Raw genomic sequence first — 21,690 nt, 5'->3', positions numbered from 1 at the left:
AAAAAACAAAAAAAAAAGCTTTGAGAATCTCAGTAAGAAAATGAGGCTTAACGTTTCCAGGGTCTCTGGGCCTGGATTTGAGAAGGTGCAGATTTCCCTGGTTGTGTGAGTACTCAGTACTTTATTATGTGCAGTCAAATGTGGAAGTTTGTGAACAAGTATCTGATGGATTTGGCAAGGTCTCACAGATTTTTGGTTTTGCATTGCTTTGCAGCAGGACGTGTTGGCATCTGAATTTTTCTGTTTAACGGGAGCAGTAACATGGTGTTTATTTTGACAGTACAGTTTAGACACTTGAGGCCAAAAAATTCTAGGTTCCTACAAGCTCTGGGCGCTGAATTTGGTATTTCAAGTGAGATGATGTTTTCTAGTGTAATTAGAGTAACTACAGTTTTTGTTCAGCTGGTAAGTTCTTAGAGTTGGCGTTTTGAAAACCAAGCTGTCAGGTCCTAGCAAGTATTTCCTGCGTCGACGTTGCTAGTGTCTGGCAAGACCTGAATGTTTCAGGACACACCCTCTCTCGTACCATACACTGTTTAGACGAAAGTAGTTGAGGAGGTTCTGCTATTTATCTTCTAGCATCGGTGTGTGAGAATTTTTTCCACATCTTTGTGGGCTGAGGTATATGAGGACCTGGATTTCCCCAGTGTAAAAGGAGAATTTTACACTTGTTCTTATGTTTCAGTCACCTCTGTCCAGAACGTACCAGGGTCTGTCTAGTTGTGGCTATGTGTATGAATCAGGTTGTGGAGTTGTTTATTTTTGCAAATGCCATCTAAATTCTGTTGTATGCTTATAGGTCAAGTTTGACTGCTTTGGCTGCCAGTGTGTATCCTACCAGTGTTGTGTGTTCAAAAATGAGTGGTGGTCAACGTTTTTCCCTTGATGGAGTATGAGCATGTCTGCTTGCTGTCTGTCTTGATGGCATAGTTTTGAGTCTTTGTAGGATTCAGGCCGAGCTTTTCCTTAGTGACTGGAGTTACAGAGTGTGAGAAAATTGTTTTATCAATGATGAGATCATGGTAAGAGCATCCAAGTGTAGCATTGTCAAGTAAAAGTTTATTTCCAAATGGTTATGTTAGGGTATATCATTGTGATTTTTCTTTTTTTCATGGCTATTTAAAGGACTGGATTAATCCTTGCTAATTTTGGTATACAACTGGTAATTAGTCTAATAGTCCTCTGCAGTAGTTTTAGTCCAGAGAATATGAAAACATACTGTCTTTTGCTTCTTTGTTTGACTGCGTGACTGTTTGAGAGTGTCTGCTTAGATTGACTTAGGCTTCAGCTCAGCAGTTTTTATAAGGACCTGAGCAGGGCAAGAGAAGTTCCTGTTAAACATACGGAGTTTGGGAACCAGATACCTGACTCAAAGCACATGATGTTTTTGATGAAACACTAATTCAGAATTACTGAGCAAGAACTGTTTGTTTCTTGGAGAATCTCAACTTCTATTTTGTTAGTGCCGGTACTATTGGCAAAAAATAGATCGCTAATGAGTAGGCAATGCAAGCTTTATCCGTCAAGATCTCTAAAACTACAACATCTTACTCTGTTAATGTTCCAAACATGGTGCAGACAAAATAGCAGAGACGATGTTTGTATTTGACTACAGTACAACCTTCCTTTCCCATGGTGACCAATCCAGTAGTGTACCTAAAGTCAGTACAACTGTACTTCTGTCAGTTGTGTAAATCGATCCTTCTTTAATTAAAGGTAGTTCATGTTTAAGAAAAGAAACCAATAGAATGACCTGCTCTTTCCCTCTTGGCTCTCAGGTTTCTCTTTTCCTTACCTTGTAGTGGTTTACTTTGGCCACAGGAAATGTCTTTCTTTTAAGCAAATACTGATACTGTTTGTCATTGCAATTCTAAGCAAATGAAGCAATGGATGATGGGTAGTGTTAGGCACTTATGAAGTAAAGGTTTTTTGTACTTTAAAGAAAACCCACTGAATCTATTTTTCATCTCTCACTTAAATTTACTTTTCCATCTGTGCTTGAAGTCTGCGTGTTAGCTGTTTGCAGGAATGTTGGATTCCTGCAATTTTAAATGATTTTACCTCTTAACAAGAACTTTTGGGGTAAAGGGGCAGTGATTGAACAGCATTGGTAACCAAAACATATAGGAGAATAATGAATGCGTCTTCATTAATATAAAATTGCGCAAAATACAAATTTACAACTCCAAGACCTTGGCGTAACATCTTAAAATATGCCTCTGCCATTTATAATTATTTCATATATCACTTTTTTCCAGGACAGATTCCTCTGTGCAGTTAGAGTACTACTTGAGAAATGCTTGCAGTTTCTGCTGATTATATTCTTTGGGGTGGAGAAGCAAAGTGGGCAACAAAACCTCTCATGTACATTGTTTCAGCATCCCCTGTTTGGCCATCTGTTGCTTTCCATAAGTTACACACAAGCCCGTTTATTTTCACAGCAGTTAATAATTGTTATTTTTTCTAATAGACGTTTGTCTCAATTATCAACCTTTAATAAGTCAGAAAGGTGTTGCAAGTAGAAACAGATCCAAGATGAGGAAGAGAAGTAGTTGTAGAGGAACTGCGTGATCTGGAATTATTTTCTTCTGTATAATTTGCAGTTTTGCACATCTTTTATTTTTTTCAAATAAAACTATTAATTCTGGAATAGTTTAGGAATTTAATTTATGTTAAAGTAAAAACTTGTATTTAAAGGAGCAAATATTGTTCTACCTCATTTTTGAAAAATAGTAAACACTTGTTTGGAGCCCTTCTTTAGTAAGTTTATACCTGTCTAAAAAATTCCTTGGGTGCTCAGCTAGAGATCTAAGCTCCCAAATGGGAACATGATACAGAATCAGTTAGTAACCAGATAAAAAGATGTTATTATTTCAACAGAGAGGATGCCATTGAATCCTTGTTTGGGATTCCAGCTTCTTGGCCGGTATTTCCAAATCTTGAACTTTTCATCTAGAAGGCAGATAAAGTTCGACTCTGTACTCCTGCTCCTGCCAGTTTGCTGTCTGTGTTCCTTCTATAACAGGGGAGTTTTTCTAGGATAAGTGTACATGCTTGTAAATTCTTGTGAGTATAGTAATATCAAAGATGATGTCATATCTCTTTGTCAGTGCTGTGTTGGCAAAAGGTTGCATGTAGTCTGTTTTCCTGAATAAAAAGTGGTGTTAGTATAAACTCTGGTTAAGAGGGTTTGGTGATGTAGCCATGCCAACAACCATACTCCATTGTATGCTTATCCTTTTACTTGCTCTTGCATAGTGGGTTGTGAGTTTGGGAAGCCTGTCTTTACATTACATGCCTACTTCAGCATCTTTGAGTTAATGACTCCTGTGAATCTCCCTGTTCCTTATAGCTCTTAATTGCCATGGCAGTCTAAAATTTGGTAGACCATAGTCTGTAGGATTTTGAATGCCAGTTATAAAATGCTCTTGGTTTCTTGTTGCTCTGTAAAACCTATGAATTCTAGTGTCTGCAGGCAGACTGTTTTAAGACCATTTTGCACCTCTGTTCTGTGTATGTTGTTTTGAATTGCTTTAATAGGACAGTTCAGAAACACTTTTTAGTGCATGATTGAATTCTGAAGAAATTCTAAGAGCATCTTATTTTCTGTGGCTAACTTAAGACTGCCTTGAGAGTGAGGATTTACGGCTATTTTAAATCTCCTTCCTCTGTATAGTGGAATATTTTACTAAGCATGAGGATATCCCTGAAAACTTTTATCTTATGTTGGTTAACTTAATTTTGTTTTGATTCAAGAGGCTAGAAAGGCTAAGGAAAAATAAATAAGGAAATTTAAATTTTAAAAAATTAAAAAGAAAATGAGGTAAAATAAAGGCTTGTCATTTTAGGTGTTGGAACTTCACACCTGACTCATTCTGCAAGCATCAAACTCAATAGTGAGGGCACTGTGACACATTTTCAGATAAGCAGAATTAAATGTGGAGTAGTTCCCCCCCATCCCTTTGCTGCAAATTATAAAAATCTTAAATCACATGGATATTTTGTTTTCAGTGTTTCAGTGAGTTTCTGAATTGTGTTCTGTATAGGTAAATCCATGTTTAAAGTTAAACACTTGCTGATGATGTGATATTACTGGAAGATGTGGTAGTAAGGTAGAGAGGGCTATAGCACTTGAGATTCTTGGACCCTTATAGCAGCAAGGATAATTAAATATGACACAGCTTAATCATATGGTGGACTCACAGTTGCTGAAAATCTAAGATGTGATGACATACCATTTTAAAATATGTGCTTTAAAATGAGTTCTAGGAATCCAGTATTTAAAGGACATTAGACCACATTACCATAGTATTTGGTTCTCTCTTTAGTCTCTGTATTAAAACCTTTTAAGTCCTAAGCAAAATAACTATTTACCTTTTAATTGTAAATATTTTATCTTTTATCCTTCTTCCATTTGATATCATCTTGAGTAAGAGTTTAACTTTTTCTGCTGCCCTTCCCTTTTATTTCTGTTTTATAGGTAGCAGCAGATTGTTTCAGAGATTTATAGGCTTGTGATTATAGGTTAATTAGATTTTTTTTGTTTGTTTTTATTAGCCTTTTTGTGAGATCTGTTGATACTTGTTTCAGATTTGAAGTAATTTGTTTCTTTTTTTTTTTTCTCCCCCTTCTACAGTGCACTTATGGCATATATGTATAGACTTCATGTATTGCTTTATTAATGTCTTCAGTTTGACAAGAGCTGGCTGAAATCATGAATACTAGAGCTGTATTTGAAAGCAGCAGAATGCTTAAAATAATGTATGTTTCTTTAAAACATGGACAAGTTATATATGTATACAAAGAAAAGGACATCTGCTTGAAAAATTAGGTCTTCCTTGACAGAACTTAAGTCTTAATGAACGGTATCACTATATTCTACACAATGTACTCTTATTCTCCATGTGTGACCCTTAGGTAGTAAGCTTAGACTTAATTTTTAGAAACTGAAGACAGCAGCTAGCCAGTCTCATAGTTCATGTCTTTATCTAAATACCTGGGAGCTAAAAAAGGAAATAAAATGCAATATATGCTCTGCCTAACTGCTTAAACTGGGATTGGGGATCCATTTATGTCTTGTAGTTGGGGGACTATTCTGCTGATTGTTTTATTTGATATTCCCCTTCAAAATCTGAATTGTTTCGTTTCCCTAGATGCAGAAGTAGACTTTCCTCTGGGTTTTGTTTTAGCTGATATGCAGTTGCAGCATTTTCATATGCCAGCATATATTGAAGAGGTGTAAACAACCTATATAATAAACACTCTGTAACCCACTGTGCTCCTTGGGTTTCACAGCTCACTTAATTTCTTACCTTTTAGAGACGGTGTTGGGTTGTCTTTTCTTCATGTTTACCTTTGTTTTCTTGCATATTTTTTCTCAGATTTTCCAGCATAATTTTCTTTCTCTTCAATTGAATGTCCTACCTTCAAATCAGTGCCTTTTAATACTGCTTTCTTAATCCAGTAACAACTTTTTTCCTCTGTGTTTCTGGCTGACATAGTATTACCCAAGCACATTTAGAATTTGAAAGCAGATTCATTCTAATCACTTCATCTTTTTACATTTCTTTCTATAATATGATAAGACACTGCTTACAGAGGATCAGTGAGGTTTATGTTCTTTATATGTGTAAATATTGCTACTGCAGAGCTGAAGAAGGGACTGAAAAGCAGAGATTTTCAGAAATGCTGCACATACATTTTTTTCTCTTTGAGGAGGTGCTTTTAACAGTGCTTGAAAAATTAGGTCTTCCTTGACAGAACTTAAGTCTTAATGAACGGTATCACTATATTCTACACAATGTTATTTTTTTAATATTAGTAGAAACATATCATTGCAGTCTACCAGGTTATTGCTGTTAGTGGAGAAAACTTCAGTCGAAATGAGGACTCAGTCCAACTAAAGATACATCTAGCAAAACTTTTTTACCTTTTCAAGAGATGAAAACTTAGCCCTAAGGAATATGGTAGAGAGAGAAGATAGGACAGGTGAAGAGGGAAGAATAATGATATTCTTAAGATTCATATTGACTAACGCAGGGATGTTATGTATCTGTATCTGAAGACTGCTATCTTCAGTCAGTAGAATAGGCAGTAGAATAAGGTGGGATGTTGAACCTGTTCCTTCAGCGGTTGAGAGTATCTTCTGAATAGGCTTAAACCTCTTCTTCCTTTATTTTCTCCAGAGGGGAATCAACTATTAGCATTTGGTGATACTTTTACTCTGGGTGATTCTGTAATGCCACACTGTATTTTTTTAATATCATACAAAAGCAAGAGAAGCAAATGAGCATGTATTGAACTCTGTAGAGGAACCTGCACCTAGAACCTGTTTTGTGATTTTTTGTTTTTTGAGCGACTGGAGTACTCAGGAGTTCTCAGTAATATCATAGAATCATAGAATGGTTTGGGTTGGAAGGGGCCTTTTAAAGATCATCTAGTTCCAACCCCCCTGCCATGGGCAGGGACACCTTCCACTAGATCGGGTCACTCAAAGCCCTGTCCAGCCTGGCCTTGAACACTTCCAGGGAGGGGACATCCACAGCCTCTCTGGGCAACCTCTTCCAGGGTCTCACCACCCTCACAGGAAAGAATTTATTCCTAATATCTAATCAATCTGTCACTTTAAAACCGTTACTCTTCATCCTATCACTGCACTCCCTGATAAAGAGTCCCTCCACATCCTTCCTGTAGGCCCCCCTTCAGTAGGGGAAGGCCACTATAAGGTCTCCCCAGAGCCTTCTTTCCTCCAGGCTGAACAACCCCAACTCTCTCGGCCTGTCCTCATAAAGGAGGTGCTCCAGCCCCCTGACCATCTTCATGGCCTCCTCTGGACCCTCTTGAGCAGGTCCATGTCCTTCTTATGCTTGGGGCTCCAGAGCTGAACGGAGTCCTCCAGGTGGGGTCTCATGAGAGCAGAGTAGAGGGACAGAATCACCTTCCTCGACCTGCTGGCCATGTTCCTCTTGGTGCAGGCAAGGATGCAATTGGCTTTCTGGGCTGTGAATGCACATTGTTGGTTCATAGTCAGTTTTATATCCACTGATACCCCCAAGTCCTTCTCTGCAGGGCTGCTCTCAATCCACTCATTGCCCAGCCTGTATGGGTACCAGGGTTTGCCCTGACCCACGTGCAGGACCTTGCACTTGGCTTTGTGGAACTTCATGAGGTTTGCATTGGCCCACCTCTCAAGCCTTTCAAGTTTATGTAACATGCAACAGTTACATTGTTTCTCCTCTCTTTTCAAACAAAAAACCCCTAGTTAAAATCAATTGTCTTTATTTTTAAAATATTTCACAAGTTATTGTTTATGTGCTATGTAGCAAAAGCTTGTAAATAAGATATTCTGCTGATGTCAACATTTTACTGCGTTAAAAATTGAGCGTCCGGAAGTTTTGTCCTGCTACTGGTATTCAGCGTGATAGTGCTGTAGGGAAGGGGTGTATGAGGCTGACGGCAAGTGTAGGTTTAACCAGGTAATGTATACTGATCTATTGAGAGTTTTTGAGGAAGGGAGCCAAATTTAATATATATTGGAACCATTTATTTGAATTACTCATACATCTTATGTAGTACTAACATTACTGTAACCATTCAGAACAAAGATTTGAGGTAGTTCATTGAAAACCCCTGCTCTTAAGTGCAGTGCTGTTTAATAGCAAGTATGCAGGGATGTTTTAAGAATGCTGAGGAAAGAATTGTTGTGTCCTTACAGGAAGTAATAGTATGGTCTCATGAGAAACCTGGTGGTGATAATTACTAGAATATGGGTTAGTCTTTAAGAATAGTTGTGGAAGACCTTGCATAACTTGAAACAGGATTATAAAAATAAAGAAAATAGTCCAAATTTGGGCAGAAGATGGGATGTTTTCATAGTATCTTCCAGTCATAAGCTCTATAAATTAATAAGGGAAATGTGATTTGTTTTAATTAGTTTGTTGTTGAAACTTGCCTAGTTTCCATTTTCTGAAGAATTTGGGCCTGACATGTAAACCAAACCATTATTAGTTTGTCTGCAAAATTAATGAAGAATTTTAACACATGGTAGTAGATGTTAATTCAAAAAGTTTCCACAAATGTCTCCTTGTTCACTAGCTCTTGCTTGTCAACTGCGTCCATTATTATTAGTAACCTCTTATTAGAGACTCATTTGGATTTTACTTTTGGAGTAACTTACAGTCGTAGGCAGAAAGGTGTTTTGATGTGAAGACAGCTTCCCTGGCAAGCTAGTTTTTGAAAATCATCTTTTAGAGCTATTCAGAGTAGATGTAAATAGAACACTGGTGATGTATCTGCCTATGACTCTGCCCACCAGTTGCAAATGTTTTGGCTGAGGTTGTTTTCAGTTAAAAACCTTACACTGGTAAAACCCTATCTCTGCGTTTCCTTTCTATCCTTTTCTGTTTGTGGTATTTATGTAATAGAAGTTCTCAGATGTATGGAATTTTTTTTGTTACATATGGGCCAGACAAACATTACCCATTCAGAAAAATGTGAATGCTTAGTGGACTTTTTTTCGTCAATAAATTGCTGCTGGAAAGGTGTTAAAAACTACTTCCAGTCATTCAGTAACCTTTTTTATTTTTTCAGAAACCTGTGCTTTCTTAAGTGCATAAAAGAAACAAAAATTTACATTACCTACTGTTACAGTACTTCTCAAAGTTCATTTGTAGACAAATGTTTATATGACCTTCTTTTGGAAAAAACACTATGATATTGGTGTGAGGGAACTGGATGGTTTTTTTTTTTGTTTGAAAAATATTTAAATAATCGGTTAGCATTTGTTTGTGATGACTTGCAGACAGTTTATGTGGGACATCTAAAATTAGTAGTATCATAACTTTGCATATAAGTGTTGCATCATGACTTGTTCTGAGCTACCTTAGGGAGAGAGTATTGTAAAAGATTTTTCAGTAGCTTAGAATCATAGATTATTATGTTACAAGAAACCTCTCCGGCTTTTCTAGTTGAATTCCATGCTTAAAATAGAACTAGTTTTGGTTATGGCTTTTTTGTTTAAAAAAAAAAACCCAACCCAAACTTTAAATAACATTCTGTGCTTTACATCTGTGGCTTCAGAAATGTAATATTTGTTTATAATCATCAGATGCCAGAATTTTAAATTGTACCATTTTGTCAGTTCAGAGTAGTATAATTCAGCAAAACCATGTATGGGAGGAGTTTAAAAAAATCCCAAACTACTTGCAATATTGGAGCTGTTCTGGGAGAGTTGAATTAATAGGTAAATGATATGTATTATTTCAACTATGTTTTATCATGCTGTTTTATCGTGCATGGATTTTATTTCTCCATAACATTTAGACTGTGTATCCTTTCCCTTTAATTTCTCCATGAAAACAGGAACAAAACAAAACCAAACAGGGAACACCACAAAATTTAAGTCTGTGTTCACCTGATACTAATATAAATTGCTTTTGTCTGAAATGTGCTGTTATGAAAGTGGTTTAGTAGTTTGTTATTACATGACATTTGCTGTTAGAGTAAGAGGAAAAATAGTGTGTGTGATACAGGATTTCAGTAGTTTCTTGATATCTTGTTTAGTCTTTTGTTAGCAATAGGGGGCTGTAAATGTGTTCTTTCTATTGGGCTTTTTTGGATGATGTATTCAATTTTTAAATAAAAACCCCCATTATTTTAGCTTAGAAACTTTAAAAATTGCATTTAGTCATGCAAAATGCTGTTCCCTTCTTAGACCTGCCTTTCCGTGATTTCACCATTGTATGAGGTGTTGTAGAGGTTGAAACAGTGTTGAACCAAATCAGCCTTGAGAAATCAGAGGGCTGTTTGAGTTACCTATCAGCTGTCTGTCGTCCAAGGTTTAAAGATGGTTCATAGCCACGTTGTTGAAGGGAGCTGAACTGCGTCATCAGCTTGCAAGTGCTGAAAAGGGGAGGATCTTGTCGCTCTCTGTTTTCCCCCCTTCAGCTTTGTGTTCCTTCCTGTTATGCTTCTCTGGCCTTGCGGTGTGCTGATTCAACTTAGTAAACCTCAGTAAATGAATCCAAGAGAAACTATAGAAATAGCTTTCTGCTGGATGCTCTCAGTTAATTTGTTGAGGGATCTGAGAAATACCAAAGCCAGTGCAGTAGAGGAAGAGGGCACATGAGAGCAGAAGGAGCAAGGGACTGGTGTGTAGTTGGAAAAAGAGAAGGAAGAGGAATTGGGATCTCCTTTTGTCAGGAGCAAGCCATTAGCTCAGCTGAGCTTTAGAAGTAAATTTACATGTATCAGTGCTTTGAATCTGGTTTTGTCACAATGCTTTTTAGATTTTTAAAAGTCTAACATTAGATTTATCAGACATTTGAGAGTATCTGCTACCATGCCAAATGCATTGTAAACTGGTAAGAGTACTAATTCAGTGCTGCTGATATGATTCCCATGAGCTGACATCAGAGTTAAATTGATTATGCCTCTTAAATCTTTTTTTCTTTCCACCAAATATTCACCTTTTTTTTCCATAATGTTTGCTCTTTAGTGGAGTGGGTATTTGGCTAGGCCTGTGTCCTGATGTTGCAAACCTTACACAAAGAAGGATTTTAAGAGTAGCATTGCAATGCCTGCTAAGTAAATGTATTCATTGTATGCAAATATTAATTTGTTTAGACAGTTGTCAGTTTTGAGGCTCTTGAATATGTTTTCCTGACTAATAGTGTAGTTCAGAAACACAGAAGAAGAGGATCTGTGGACCAAAAGTTTTTTTTTGTGGCACAGCATGAACACTTATGTATGTTCTTAATCTCTGGCTTTGGGGTGTTTTTTGATCAGACTCCTGCAGAAAAAAATTACATAGTACTCATTAGGACGTGTAAAATAAGCTCTTTGCCAAGACTTCAGGGTGAGGTGTTGCCTAGAAGTCTTTTTGATCAGAGTTACTGTGTTCCAACTGATCAGTGAATCATTAGTGACTTTATCGTTTAGTTATTTTGCCCCTTTCTAAAGGGAAGGAGTCGTAGAGTGCCATAGTAACTTTGAAATACATTATACAGATTTATTTTATTCCTCAAAGTACATTACAATGTAAATGCTTATTTCTGTGTTACAAACAGCAGAAAAAAGCCTAGCACTCCTGTACAATAAGTGCTCCTATGCAATTAGCCCTTGTTTGCTATGATTTCTGTAGCTTATTTGTGGCTATGCTATTCTAAGCAATATACTAAATACTAACAAATACGTGGTTTCTATGGGCACTCATTTGGCATGATGGTCTTAACTCAGGAGTGCCACAGCCACATCACACAGTACGGTATGGTGATCAGACAAGTACCATCTTAAAGTAAAAGCAACTTTACTGTGATGTTACACATGTTTGTCTTGTTTACAGAAAAGGAGATGTATAGTTTTTAATTGTTGTCATCTCCCTCTTGATCTTTCAGAAGAGATCTGGTGTGCCATACATTGTTGTCAGTTGGCAGCTTTAAGCCTGAGCCTTGTGATATTCCAGTGTTATATATATATATACATACAGTTCTGCTGAGATTTCTATTTAGAATTTTGTGTGGGAGGAGATGAGTTGCATTGTTCAGTAATGATGCATACATGGAAATAATGTTTTGGCTCACTTAGCTGCATTAAAATGCTACTTCAAATTTTCTTAGCCAGTTCAGTTTTTTTCCTTTTCTAAGGACTTGTATTACAGGTAGGGTATTGAAATGAGGTGCATTTTGGTAGGCAGTGTAAATGAACTTGACAAAAGTCATTGTAACTGTCCTAGGAGCTGTTAACCCAAGTATAAATGAAGGTAACTGATACGAGTGAGAAGAGACCAGGCAATTTGCAGTGTGCTGGTTTTAGTCTTCTGGTGTGCTGTCTTGTAGTGGGTTGACCTTGGCCACCAGGTGCCCACCAAGTCACTCTATCACTCCCCATCCTCAGCTGGACAGGGTGAGAAAATAGGATGAAAGGCTTGTGGGTCGAGATAAGGACAGGGAGATCACTCAGCAATTACCATCACAGGCAAAACAGATTTGATTTGGAGAAATTAATTTATTGCCAATCAAATCAGAGAAGGATAATGAGAAATAAGAACAAATCTTAAAAACACCTTTTGTCCACTCAGTAGGTGGTTGATTGCTTTATGTACCAATTATAAACTGTGGTTTTCAAGTAAGTTCAATGTGGAATTCACTTGTTTGAATCTTCTTTTAATCTTAAGAGGTTAGACAGATGTAGTGCTAGTTCCAGCATGTCTCATGCTGGGCAGCATTACCTTATTTGTTTATGCTATCCCAACTCTGTATCCTTCTTTTGTATTCTCTTAGATGATTTCAGTGCCAACAGTAAAATACATCTTAGATCTGTATTGGAGAGTCAGGCTTCGGTCCCTTGCTGGGGCATTCACCTGCAACAATAATGCAAATGGTCTTTTTGTACTATGAAGGTGAGGATTGTTGATGGCAATGCAATCATGCAAACAGAAAGCTGAATGCCCTATCAAGGCTTGATGTTTTAAGCACAACAGGTGACAATTAAATACAGGACCATGCGTGTAAGAGAGACAAAAGCACTCTGCCTATAGTGCAGATTTTCATGTAGTTGAGACTCCTCTCATTACCAAGATGTGGGAGTGTGTTTGCTTTTAGCAAGATTTTTTTTTTTTGGTCTGTTTAAAGATAACTTAAAAAGAGCGAGAATAGAAACATTAAGCACATTCCGGTATAAGAAATAAGTTCAGTTGCTAAAAATTTGCATGTACAAATTTTATGTACTCTGGAGCTTTACTTCTTTGGAACTGATTGTCTGGAGCTCATTGCAAACTATTGCAAGTGTATCAGTGGAAGGGTTTGGTATTTTACCCTTGGAACTGCTGTTCAATGGAAAGGATGGAATATCTAAAAACTACTCTATCTGTAGTACTGTACTTCTCTGAAAACAGCAATCCTTAGTTTTACCTGTGCAATTAAATATGCTCCTTCAATTAAAAATCTGTAGAATTCTTCCTGAAAATGGCAAGTAATACTGTCAGGCTTCAGAAAATGTAAATCCATAGGAAAATAGGGTATTCTGTAATTACTACTATTCCAAAAATACAAAGAAGCTCAGGAAGAGACTGAAAAATATCTTTATGGCCTGTTTTCACTAAAAATGTGTCGTATTGCAATGTTTCTATAAAACACACAAAATAAAATAGGAATAACGGAAAGTTTTGGGAGTAATAGCCAGGGAAATGTAAGACTTGCCTCTTCAGTGATTAAATCAAGCTTTGGATTACACTCACAACTGAGGTCAACCTACACATAATTATACTGTCTGCTGTAACATTTTTAAAGCTTTATGGACAAAATATTTTTTTACAAAATACTGAAGACAGAAATAATCTTTGTTATACAGTTCAAATATATGTGCTGTTAAATGGAAAATAATGTGTTTCCTGCTTGTTAGAGTCTATCTGCATAATAGTTGCCTGAAATATATGGATTCATTTAGTTGTGAACAATGTAACATCTGTGAAACATGATTCTTAAAATAAATCCAGTATTCAATGGGTATAGCACTAGTCAGGCCTGTACAGGATGTTACTCTACCCTCCTCCACCCAATTCTTTAAATAGTATAATTAAAAAATTGTGAAAGTCAAAAATTCATACCAAGACTGTTGAAGTTAATGTCTGTGCTGAGAATTAATCATGAGTGGGGCATAAAATGTGCCACAAAAAATTTTCATGTATTTTATGTTAACAGCTTGAAAACTGCATGGTTTTAAGGTACCAGGTTGGTTTAGGCATTTGGCCAGCTTAACCAGTGTCTCCATCTTACTAAAAGGTTTTAGCTGAATTTTAATGTTTCTGATAGAGTGTATTGTATAGGCATTGCTTGTGTGGAAGTAGGAACATACACAGTTAAACTACCTGTGAGTCTGTGGAGTGCCTGGTTTGCTTTATGACATTATTAATTCAGTGGATTCTGTGCTAGACCCAGTGTTATTGTTATCTGATAGTCTGAATACTGTCTGGATGGCAGCCAGCTAAAAAAATGCTTCAGCTGACTTTGATCCAGGACAGGAGAGCTTCCACTGGACTGCTTTATAGAGCGAAGTGGGAGAGGTCCTCTATGCAGCCAGCTTAGCACCATCTGTCTTCCATATCAATGCCCCTTTAGGACTGGTGGCAATGAATCAGCCTGGACTCTTCGTCAGGCTTACAAGGCTCTGTCCAGAAGCAGAATCAAAGCTATCAGTCTTCTATTCATACCACACTGTATTGGTGAGGACTTGGTGATTGGTTCAAAAAAGTTCAGTTCAAAAAAGGTTCAAAAAAGTGATGAGTTCCAAAAAGTGCGAGAGAATAGTCTGACCCTTCTGTATTATTTTAAACTGTGTGCATAGAATCATAGAATCGTTTAGGTTGGAAAAGACCCTTAAGATCATCAAGTCCAACGTTTACCCAGCACTGCCAAGTGCACCACTAAACCATGTCCCAAAGCACCACATCTAAGCATATTTTAAATACCTCCAGGCATGGTGACTCAACCACTTTCCTGGTCAGCTCGTTCCAATGCGTGACAACCCTTTTGGTGAAAAAATTTTTCCTAATATCCAATCTGAACCTCCCCTGGCACAACTTGAGGGTGTTTCCTCTCATCCTATCACTCCTTACTTGGGAAAAGAAACTGACACCCACCTTGCTACAACCTCCTTTCATGTACCTTTCAGGTAGTTGTAGAGAGCAATAAGGTCTCCCCTGATCCTCCGTTTCTCCAGACTAAACAACCCCAGTTCCCTCAGCCGCTTCTCATAGGACTTGTTCTCTAGACTCCTCACAAGCTTCATTGCTCCTCTTTGGGTACGCTCCAGCATCTCAATGTCTTTCTTGTAGGGGGGGGCTGAAAACTGAACACGGTATTCAAGGTGTGACCTCACCAGTGCTGAGGTGGTCACTTCCCTAGTCCTGCTGGCCACGCTATTTCTGATACAAGCCAGGATGCTATTGGCCTTCCTGGCCACCTGGGCACTTATCATAACTATAATTTCAAATGCATGTCATAATTTCTCTGTGGTTTTCTTTTTCAAAACTGGATATTTTCACACTTCTTTTAGTTTCTTCTTTCTCTCATGTAACTTTTAACTTAAGTGAAATCTGAGGCAGCAATTTTATGGTGTTGATCTGACAGGACAAAATAATTTCAATGTTCTTTTGTGCTGGTTTGCAACCTTTGTAGAAAAGATTAATGTTCAGATGTTTTTCACCAAAACACTGTCTGAATGACCCTGTAGAAGAACGTGTTAATGGATGGATGTAATGAAGCTGTATGTAACCAGTGCCGCAGGTTGGTAACATTCCAACTTGTTTTGAGGAATATTCCTATTCAATAATTCTTTGGCCTTTGCACCAAACTGAATAAGGTGATACTCTCTGGTTTCCAAATCAGTTTTCATGTTTTGTTATGTTTTGTTATGGCAACCATAGTTAAAATGAAATTTCATCACCATTTTCATTCAGAAAGGTCTTCCATTAGGCACGGGAAATGAATTCTGTGTGCATCATTGTCTTAGGAAGGAAGAATGGTTGTTTACCTTGTGTTAATAATTGAAGAATATATATATTCAGTATGAATAAACTGCCCTCACTTGTATTTTCTTATTGGGGGTTTGGTATTTCTGAAGAAGTTGAGAATTAGGTTTAGGATTGGGGTAACCCCAGCAGCAGACCAAACAGAACTGGATGTGGACAAGACCTTGAAATGATGCCCATTTACTTATCCTCTGTATCCCAATATGTAATGATAATTCATTACTTTATCCATACCGTTTCCAGTGACGGGTATGATTTCCACTGAAAAAACAGAAGTAAGTACTTGCTTATAGTATCCTTAAGATGTCTTTGTACTACACTGATGGCCATAAAATTCAAATGGTCCTTCATTTCCTGGCACTTTCCTCCAACTTCTGCAAAGTGTTGACTGTCTTCCAGAATATCAGAACTATTAAATAGGCCTTAAGAATAGTCTGTAAAGGAAAAAAAGCCCTGCATTGTATTGTTCTGTTCTTGGCATGAGATTACTTAACATTCTCCTTTGAATGGTAATAAATATTCTCTGATTTTTGTAATTTTTTTGTTGCCCTTCGGAATTTGCATTCTAGTAGAATAGTAGTGTTTCATGATGAAACAAAGGTGTACATTTATTTAATGAGAAGATACTAATAGTCTCAGAACTAAAGAGAAATTAATATTATAGTGTGCTGTAGAGCTGCTGCTGATAATAGAGACCCTTCTTACAATGGGTGTCTTGAGAAGAAAGGTTTGGTTTTTCAGTACCTTGACAGAAGGATAATTACAGTTTTGGGATTGCAGGAGGGTTTTCTGATAGTATCAGGGAGAAGTAGGAGAAGGCTTAGTATGGCAACTCTCTTTTTAGGCACTAGAAAAAAGAAAGAGGAGCTGAGGAAGAAGGTGGCTTTATAGACTAGATGATTAAAACAGCTAGTGGGCTGGAATAATACATGAAATCTGTAGGGAGTTAGGGCTCAAACCCAAGAGCATCTGGGATGACTTCTGTCCCTATAAATGCAGTTTATGTTATGTCTGTTTAACCCCAGAAGTTCATAAAATGTCACGTTTTACAGACTGCAAGCTGCAAACCACTACCCAGTACTTTCAGTGAGAACTCAAATGCCACAGAATATTATGTGTGGCTGGAAGAGAGTAGAAGGGCGTAGCAAAGGACCTTGCAATAGGAACAGTTTCCTAGGTGAAATTGTTTAGGTAATGCAACAGATTGCCTCTTGCCGCTGAAGAATGTCACATCTGTTCTACACCATCTCTCCCAGTCCTTCTATCTCTGCTAAGCCTTGCTGAGGGAAAGCTCTTTTTGGCTTGTCATCTGACCATTTTTTTTAATGCTGAACATGTAAATAAAGCTACTGTGAGCCTCTCTGCGTTCTGCCCTGCATCCTCTCTCTAATCTTGGCCAATCTTTAGTACTTCAGAGGAAGCCCAGGTGGGGTTATGGGGATCTTCAGAAGCTTCACATTTACATGGGGATCTTCACAGAAGCTTCAGAAACTTCACATTATGAAGGAAGAGAAAATTTTTCTTGTCAGGTCAGGTAACTGAAACACAGCATAGTAGACAGTATGGTCATCAAGACTTTTCTTGACTGTCCTAGGATATACATGAATCAGACACCAAAGGGCTGTTGACCAAAGCTTCAATTTCTAATCTGCAGTTCCCTCTATTTTGTCTTCCAGTTACAATACTTGATGCAGTTGAGTATACTGAGAATATTTCATGCAGGTGTGGCATCCAATTTGAATGAACAGATAGAAGATACAATGTGCTTATTCCATAGTGTTCCTAATCCCTGTTAACTTTATTTAAACTTTGACTGTGAATATATGCTTTTGAGGTGATAGTATAAAGGACAAGCGACTTTGACTTTGAAAGCTATATGAGAGGGGAATTAATTTCAGATAATCTTGTCTTTGTAAATACATCAAGTACTCCACATGTCTGAATGAGATTAGTTTTTGTTAAACAGTTGAATTTTTTTCAGAAATGGTAAAAGCTTTCCAGCACCATGTGAGGTCTGCCCAGGCAAATGCCCAAAATAGATGCAAAACAAGTGTATAAATTAAAAACATACATTGTAGCAAATTGTTAGAAAAGATGAATTTTTGGCTTCATAAGAACTAAAAGAAGGAATGGACAGACTTTGATGTTGTGTTTTCTTATATGAATTAAAACATAAATTATTTTACTCTAAGTATTTTTTTTAAAGCTTATAACACTTAGATATTTTTATTTTTTAAGAAAAATCTAATGGAACCTTTGTGCATTTGAATTTCATGCTTAAACTATTTAGGCTAAAATCATAAACTGGAAGGCAAAATTACCAGAAATGCAGATCACTGCTTTGTTTCATATAGATTCTTCTCTGTGTCTGGAGCTGCACTGATACAACGGGGCTATGTGGGTTTAAAGTACAGACAGGCCAAAAAACCCCCAAACCCAAACACCAAAAAACCTAGAAAGAACAAAATGTGACTTCTCCTCTTTTGTCTTCTTTCCTATCACTCCTTCCCCCATTCCACCCCAGCCCCTGACACCTGAAAGTGGGAAATGTGTGAAGTAGCATGTCTATTACTACATTATAGATTGTTGTACTAGGTTGGTTTTTGTGCTGTCTTTGTGCTCATATTCATTGCCTTCCATAGATTTTTGGAAAGAAAAAATCAATAAGAGTGCTGCACATTTTGAGTTAAGGTTGTCAGAGACATGCTCATACTTGATTGACTAAATTCAAGATTTAGGTGGGGATTAAGATTTTTTTGTTTTGTTTTGTTTGATCATCTGAGTGATGATTTTATGGCAGAGGAAAGGTAACACAAGAGGATGGGCTAAAAAGTGTTTTTTAAATGACTATCGCTTTTATCAGGAATGTTTGAATACATTCACTAAAATTCTACTCCTTCTGCAGCTTCTGGAAAAACATAAGAACACTGAAAGCATGGTAGAACTGCTTGAACTGTATCAAATGGAAGATGAAGCCTACAGTAGTCTTGCAGAAGCTACTACAGAGCTCTACCAGTACTTACTGCAGCCATTCCGAGATATGAGGGAACTTGCGATGCTTAGAAGACAGCAGATAAAGGTATGGTAAAGGTAACTGCACTTTTCATTAATGGGGAAATCATGCTTTTTAGTTACTACTTACTACTTCTATTATGCAGTATATGCAGTGATGGTTTCTCCACTAGATGTTCACCCTATTTTTCTGGTTTCTCCACTCAGAGGAGTGCTTTTGAAGACTCAGAACATCTCTGACATGTGTAGCTAACCATCACCTGTTTATCCTACTTTGTTTGACTGTTCAAATTCATTGCTGAATTTAGTAAGTCAAACTTACAATTTTGTGATAACTGGGAATACCGACTAATATATAAAACAGATATGTGTATGGTATCTATACTACTGTTAATACTTTTAAAATTACACAGGAGGTTACTTTTCATCTTAGTTTTGAGATAATCTGATAAACCATGAGAAGTCAGTAGCTTTTCATCAAATGTTGTGAAACACTTAAACATTGAAGTATATTAGAAGTATATAAATTATTGTAACACTTTAACAGTATATTTTCCTAAGAGTTAAAAAAGTATAGCCAGCTGAGGAATACTACATTTTGGTAAAACTGTTTTATAATGTGTATATTTGTTTTATTTAAAAATAATTCTAATTTTAAATACTAAATCAAAAATAACAAATGTAATCTTTATTGCATCTCAAAAGTATTTTTGATACAATCATTAATTCCTGTGCAGATTATTAAGGCTATAGCCTTCTGATTCTTCTAATATATGTGTTATAACATAGAAGTTAAAATGGGTTTGTTTCATTTAATCTGTATTGGAAATGTCAATTTATCCCAGTTTGGCACTTTGTTCAATTAGCCAACATTGTTTTTACTGGTTTCAATTTAAGAATATAGTATTTTTCTCTGATTTTGAGTATAGAATGAGGGAGGGAGGCAAGAGGATTTAACAATTCCAAAACTAGTTTTATTTTTGAACTATTTTAAACTATGTCCATAAAGTAATTTTTCAGAAAGTTCATCGATCTGAAACTAACTTGGTGAAATAATGTGATGATATTTGAGCTAAAAGTGCTTTTGTTTTCCCTGAGTGATAAAATGTTGCTGCATAGAGAATTGGGGTGAGTATTTTTTTCAGATGTATTATGGTTGAAGATTATAAACACCACATTTATTAAAAAACCTTCTTCAAAGCGTGATGAAATAGTTCATATTTTATTTGAATTTTTATCAGAGGAAAAGATGATTTTGTGCTTTTGTCAAATGAGAAAAGGTAAATACATTGAATAGGAAATACGAATTCAGAGTTGTGTTTTGGTTTTTGCTGTTTTAAACCTCCATGACCTCTTGAATATACCTCCTTTTCTGAGGAATTCCTGAAAGAATAACCTTGGTAAATTTCAGAGACATGTTCTGTGCTTGATTATTTCAGTCGTACATAGTTGCATCTAATGTACATTAGGTTCTCTTCCTGACTCGGCAATTTTTGAGTTATAAAACGTCATCTGTATTATGTGGTAGTGAAGATGCCATCTCTTGTTTTTCATTTCACTGAGAGAAAGCAGTACTTGTATCTATGATGACTATGTATTATGCTGGGTAGCTAGAGTAGAAGAATTGCTTCATAAATAGAACTTGTGTGTGAAATGGTTTGTGTTAACTTGCATATGTTTTTCTGGCAGGATTAATAATGGAACAAAGATCCTTAGGTTTCAATAAATCCTTGTGGCTGGGATTAGCTCTGTTTTCATGCATAACAGAAGTATTTCTGATGCTTACTACCTCAGTGAAATCGGAGCTGTGAATATATAATACTGTTCACATATAAAGAGTGATGACGACAAGGATATAAGTTTGAATGTAGGGTGTGCTGGTTTTGGGTGGGATAGGATTAATTTTCTTCATAGTAGCTAGTATGTTGCTATGTTTTTTGATTTGTGCTGAAAACAGTGTTGATAATATAGGGATGTTTCAGTTATTGCTGAGCAGTGCTTACACAGAGGCAAAGCCTTTTCTGCCTCTCAGTGAGTAGGCTGGGGATGCACCAGAAGTTGAGAGGGGACACAGCCATCACAGCTGACCCCAACTGACCAAGGGATATTCCATACCATACGGCGTCATGCTCAGCAGATAAAGCTGAGGAAGAAAAAGGAAGGGGGATGTTCGGAGTGATGGAATTTTGTCTTCCCAAGTAACCGTTAGGTGTGATGGAGCCCTGCTTTCCTGGAGATGCCTGAACACCTGCCTGCCAGTGGGATGCGGTGAATGAATTCCTTGTTTTGTTTTGCTTGCTCGTGTGGCCTTTGCTTTACTGATTAAACTGTCTTTTATCTCAACTCATGAGTTTTCTCCCTTTTACCCTTCTAATTTTCTCTCCCATCCCACCAGGGGGGAGTGAGCAAGCAGCTGGGTGGGGCTTAGGTGCCAGCTGAGGTTAAACCTGGACATAGTGCAGGATAAGGAAGGAAGAACCTGCAGAATGTGTTAATAAAATGAAAAAATAAGTTACAAAGATATTTAAGCTTGAAAACAAATATTAGTATTTAGTCAAGACTGTATATACCTTTTGTAATTATTTAGTATTTTCTCTGTTAGCTATCTTTTTGGTTTGTGGGGAAGTTGTTTTAGTTTGGTTTTTAAGAATTTGTGTTTTTTAATAAGTATTTTAATCAGTTTCATTTTGTCAGTTTTCAGAATGAGTTTAGGAGGAGATAAATTGCTTTGCATATAGACTTTGAGAAGAGTGATTTGTGTCTTTTCCTTTTAGAGCAAGACATACAAATTGGAAGATGTATCATCTGGGTGTTAAATTTCTGCTGTTGCTCTGATACTTTTCACAAGAGGCAAGCATACTGGAGGGAAGGGAGAAACAAGAAATTTTGTCTGCTCAGCAGAGGCTTATTAGAGTAGGACAGCTGCATTTTCTGCAAATTACTTCTTTGGAAAAAAAAAAAAAAAAACAAACAACCCAGAAGGAAAGTTCATAGCAAAGCGAAAACATTTAGAAGCTTGAAAATGCAGATTACTGTTGTCCATGATATATGGGATAGATGTATTTTCTTTTTTCTTTCTTTTTTTTTATATTTTAACTTAATTATATGCTAGTTTTTCAGGTGTATTTTGCCTCATTTAGTGTGAAGGATGG

The 21,690-nt window shown here is 36.9% G+C and overlaps 1 protein-coding gene across 3 annotated transcripts in view; it reads left to right on the top strand.

Moving 5' to 3' along the window:
- JMY (junction mediating and regulatory protein, p53 cofactor) overlaps positions 1–21,690 on the top strand; it is a 70,217-nt gene that overhangs the window by 1,436 nt on the left and 47,091 nt on the right. For all 3 annotated transcript variants that reach the window (XR_012621751.1, XM_074813393.1, XM_074813394.1), the window contains exon 2: positions 18,432–18,605. Coding sequence is in view for 2 of the 3 variants with exons in the window: in XM_074813393.1 (XP_074669494.1) it covers positions 18,432–18,605 (174 nt within the window). In the remaining variant the exon portion in view is untranslated. The remainder of the gene's footprint in view (positions 1–18,431; positions 18,606–21,690) is intronic.

The sequence above is a fragment of the Strix aluco genome, chromosome Z, assembly GCF_031877795.1.
Source record: "Strix aluco isolate bStrAlu1 chromosome Z, bStrAlu1.hap1, whole genome shotgun sequence".
Lineage (NCBI taxonomy): Eukaryota > Metazoa > Chordata > Aves > Strigiformes > Strigidae > Strix > Strix aluco.
The sequence above is the reverse complement of the archived record's forward strand: the minus strand, read 5'-3'. Positions and strand labels throughout refer to the sequence as shown.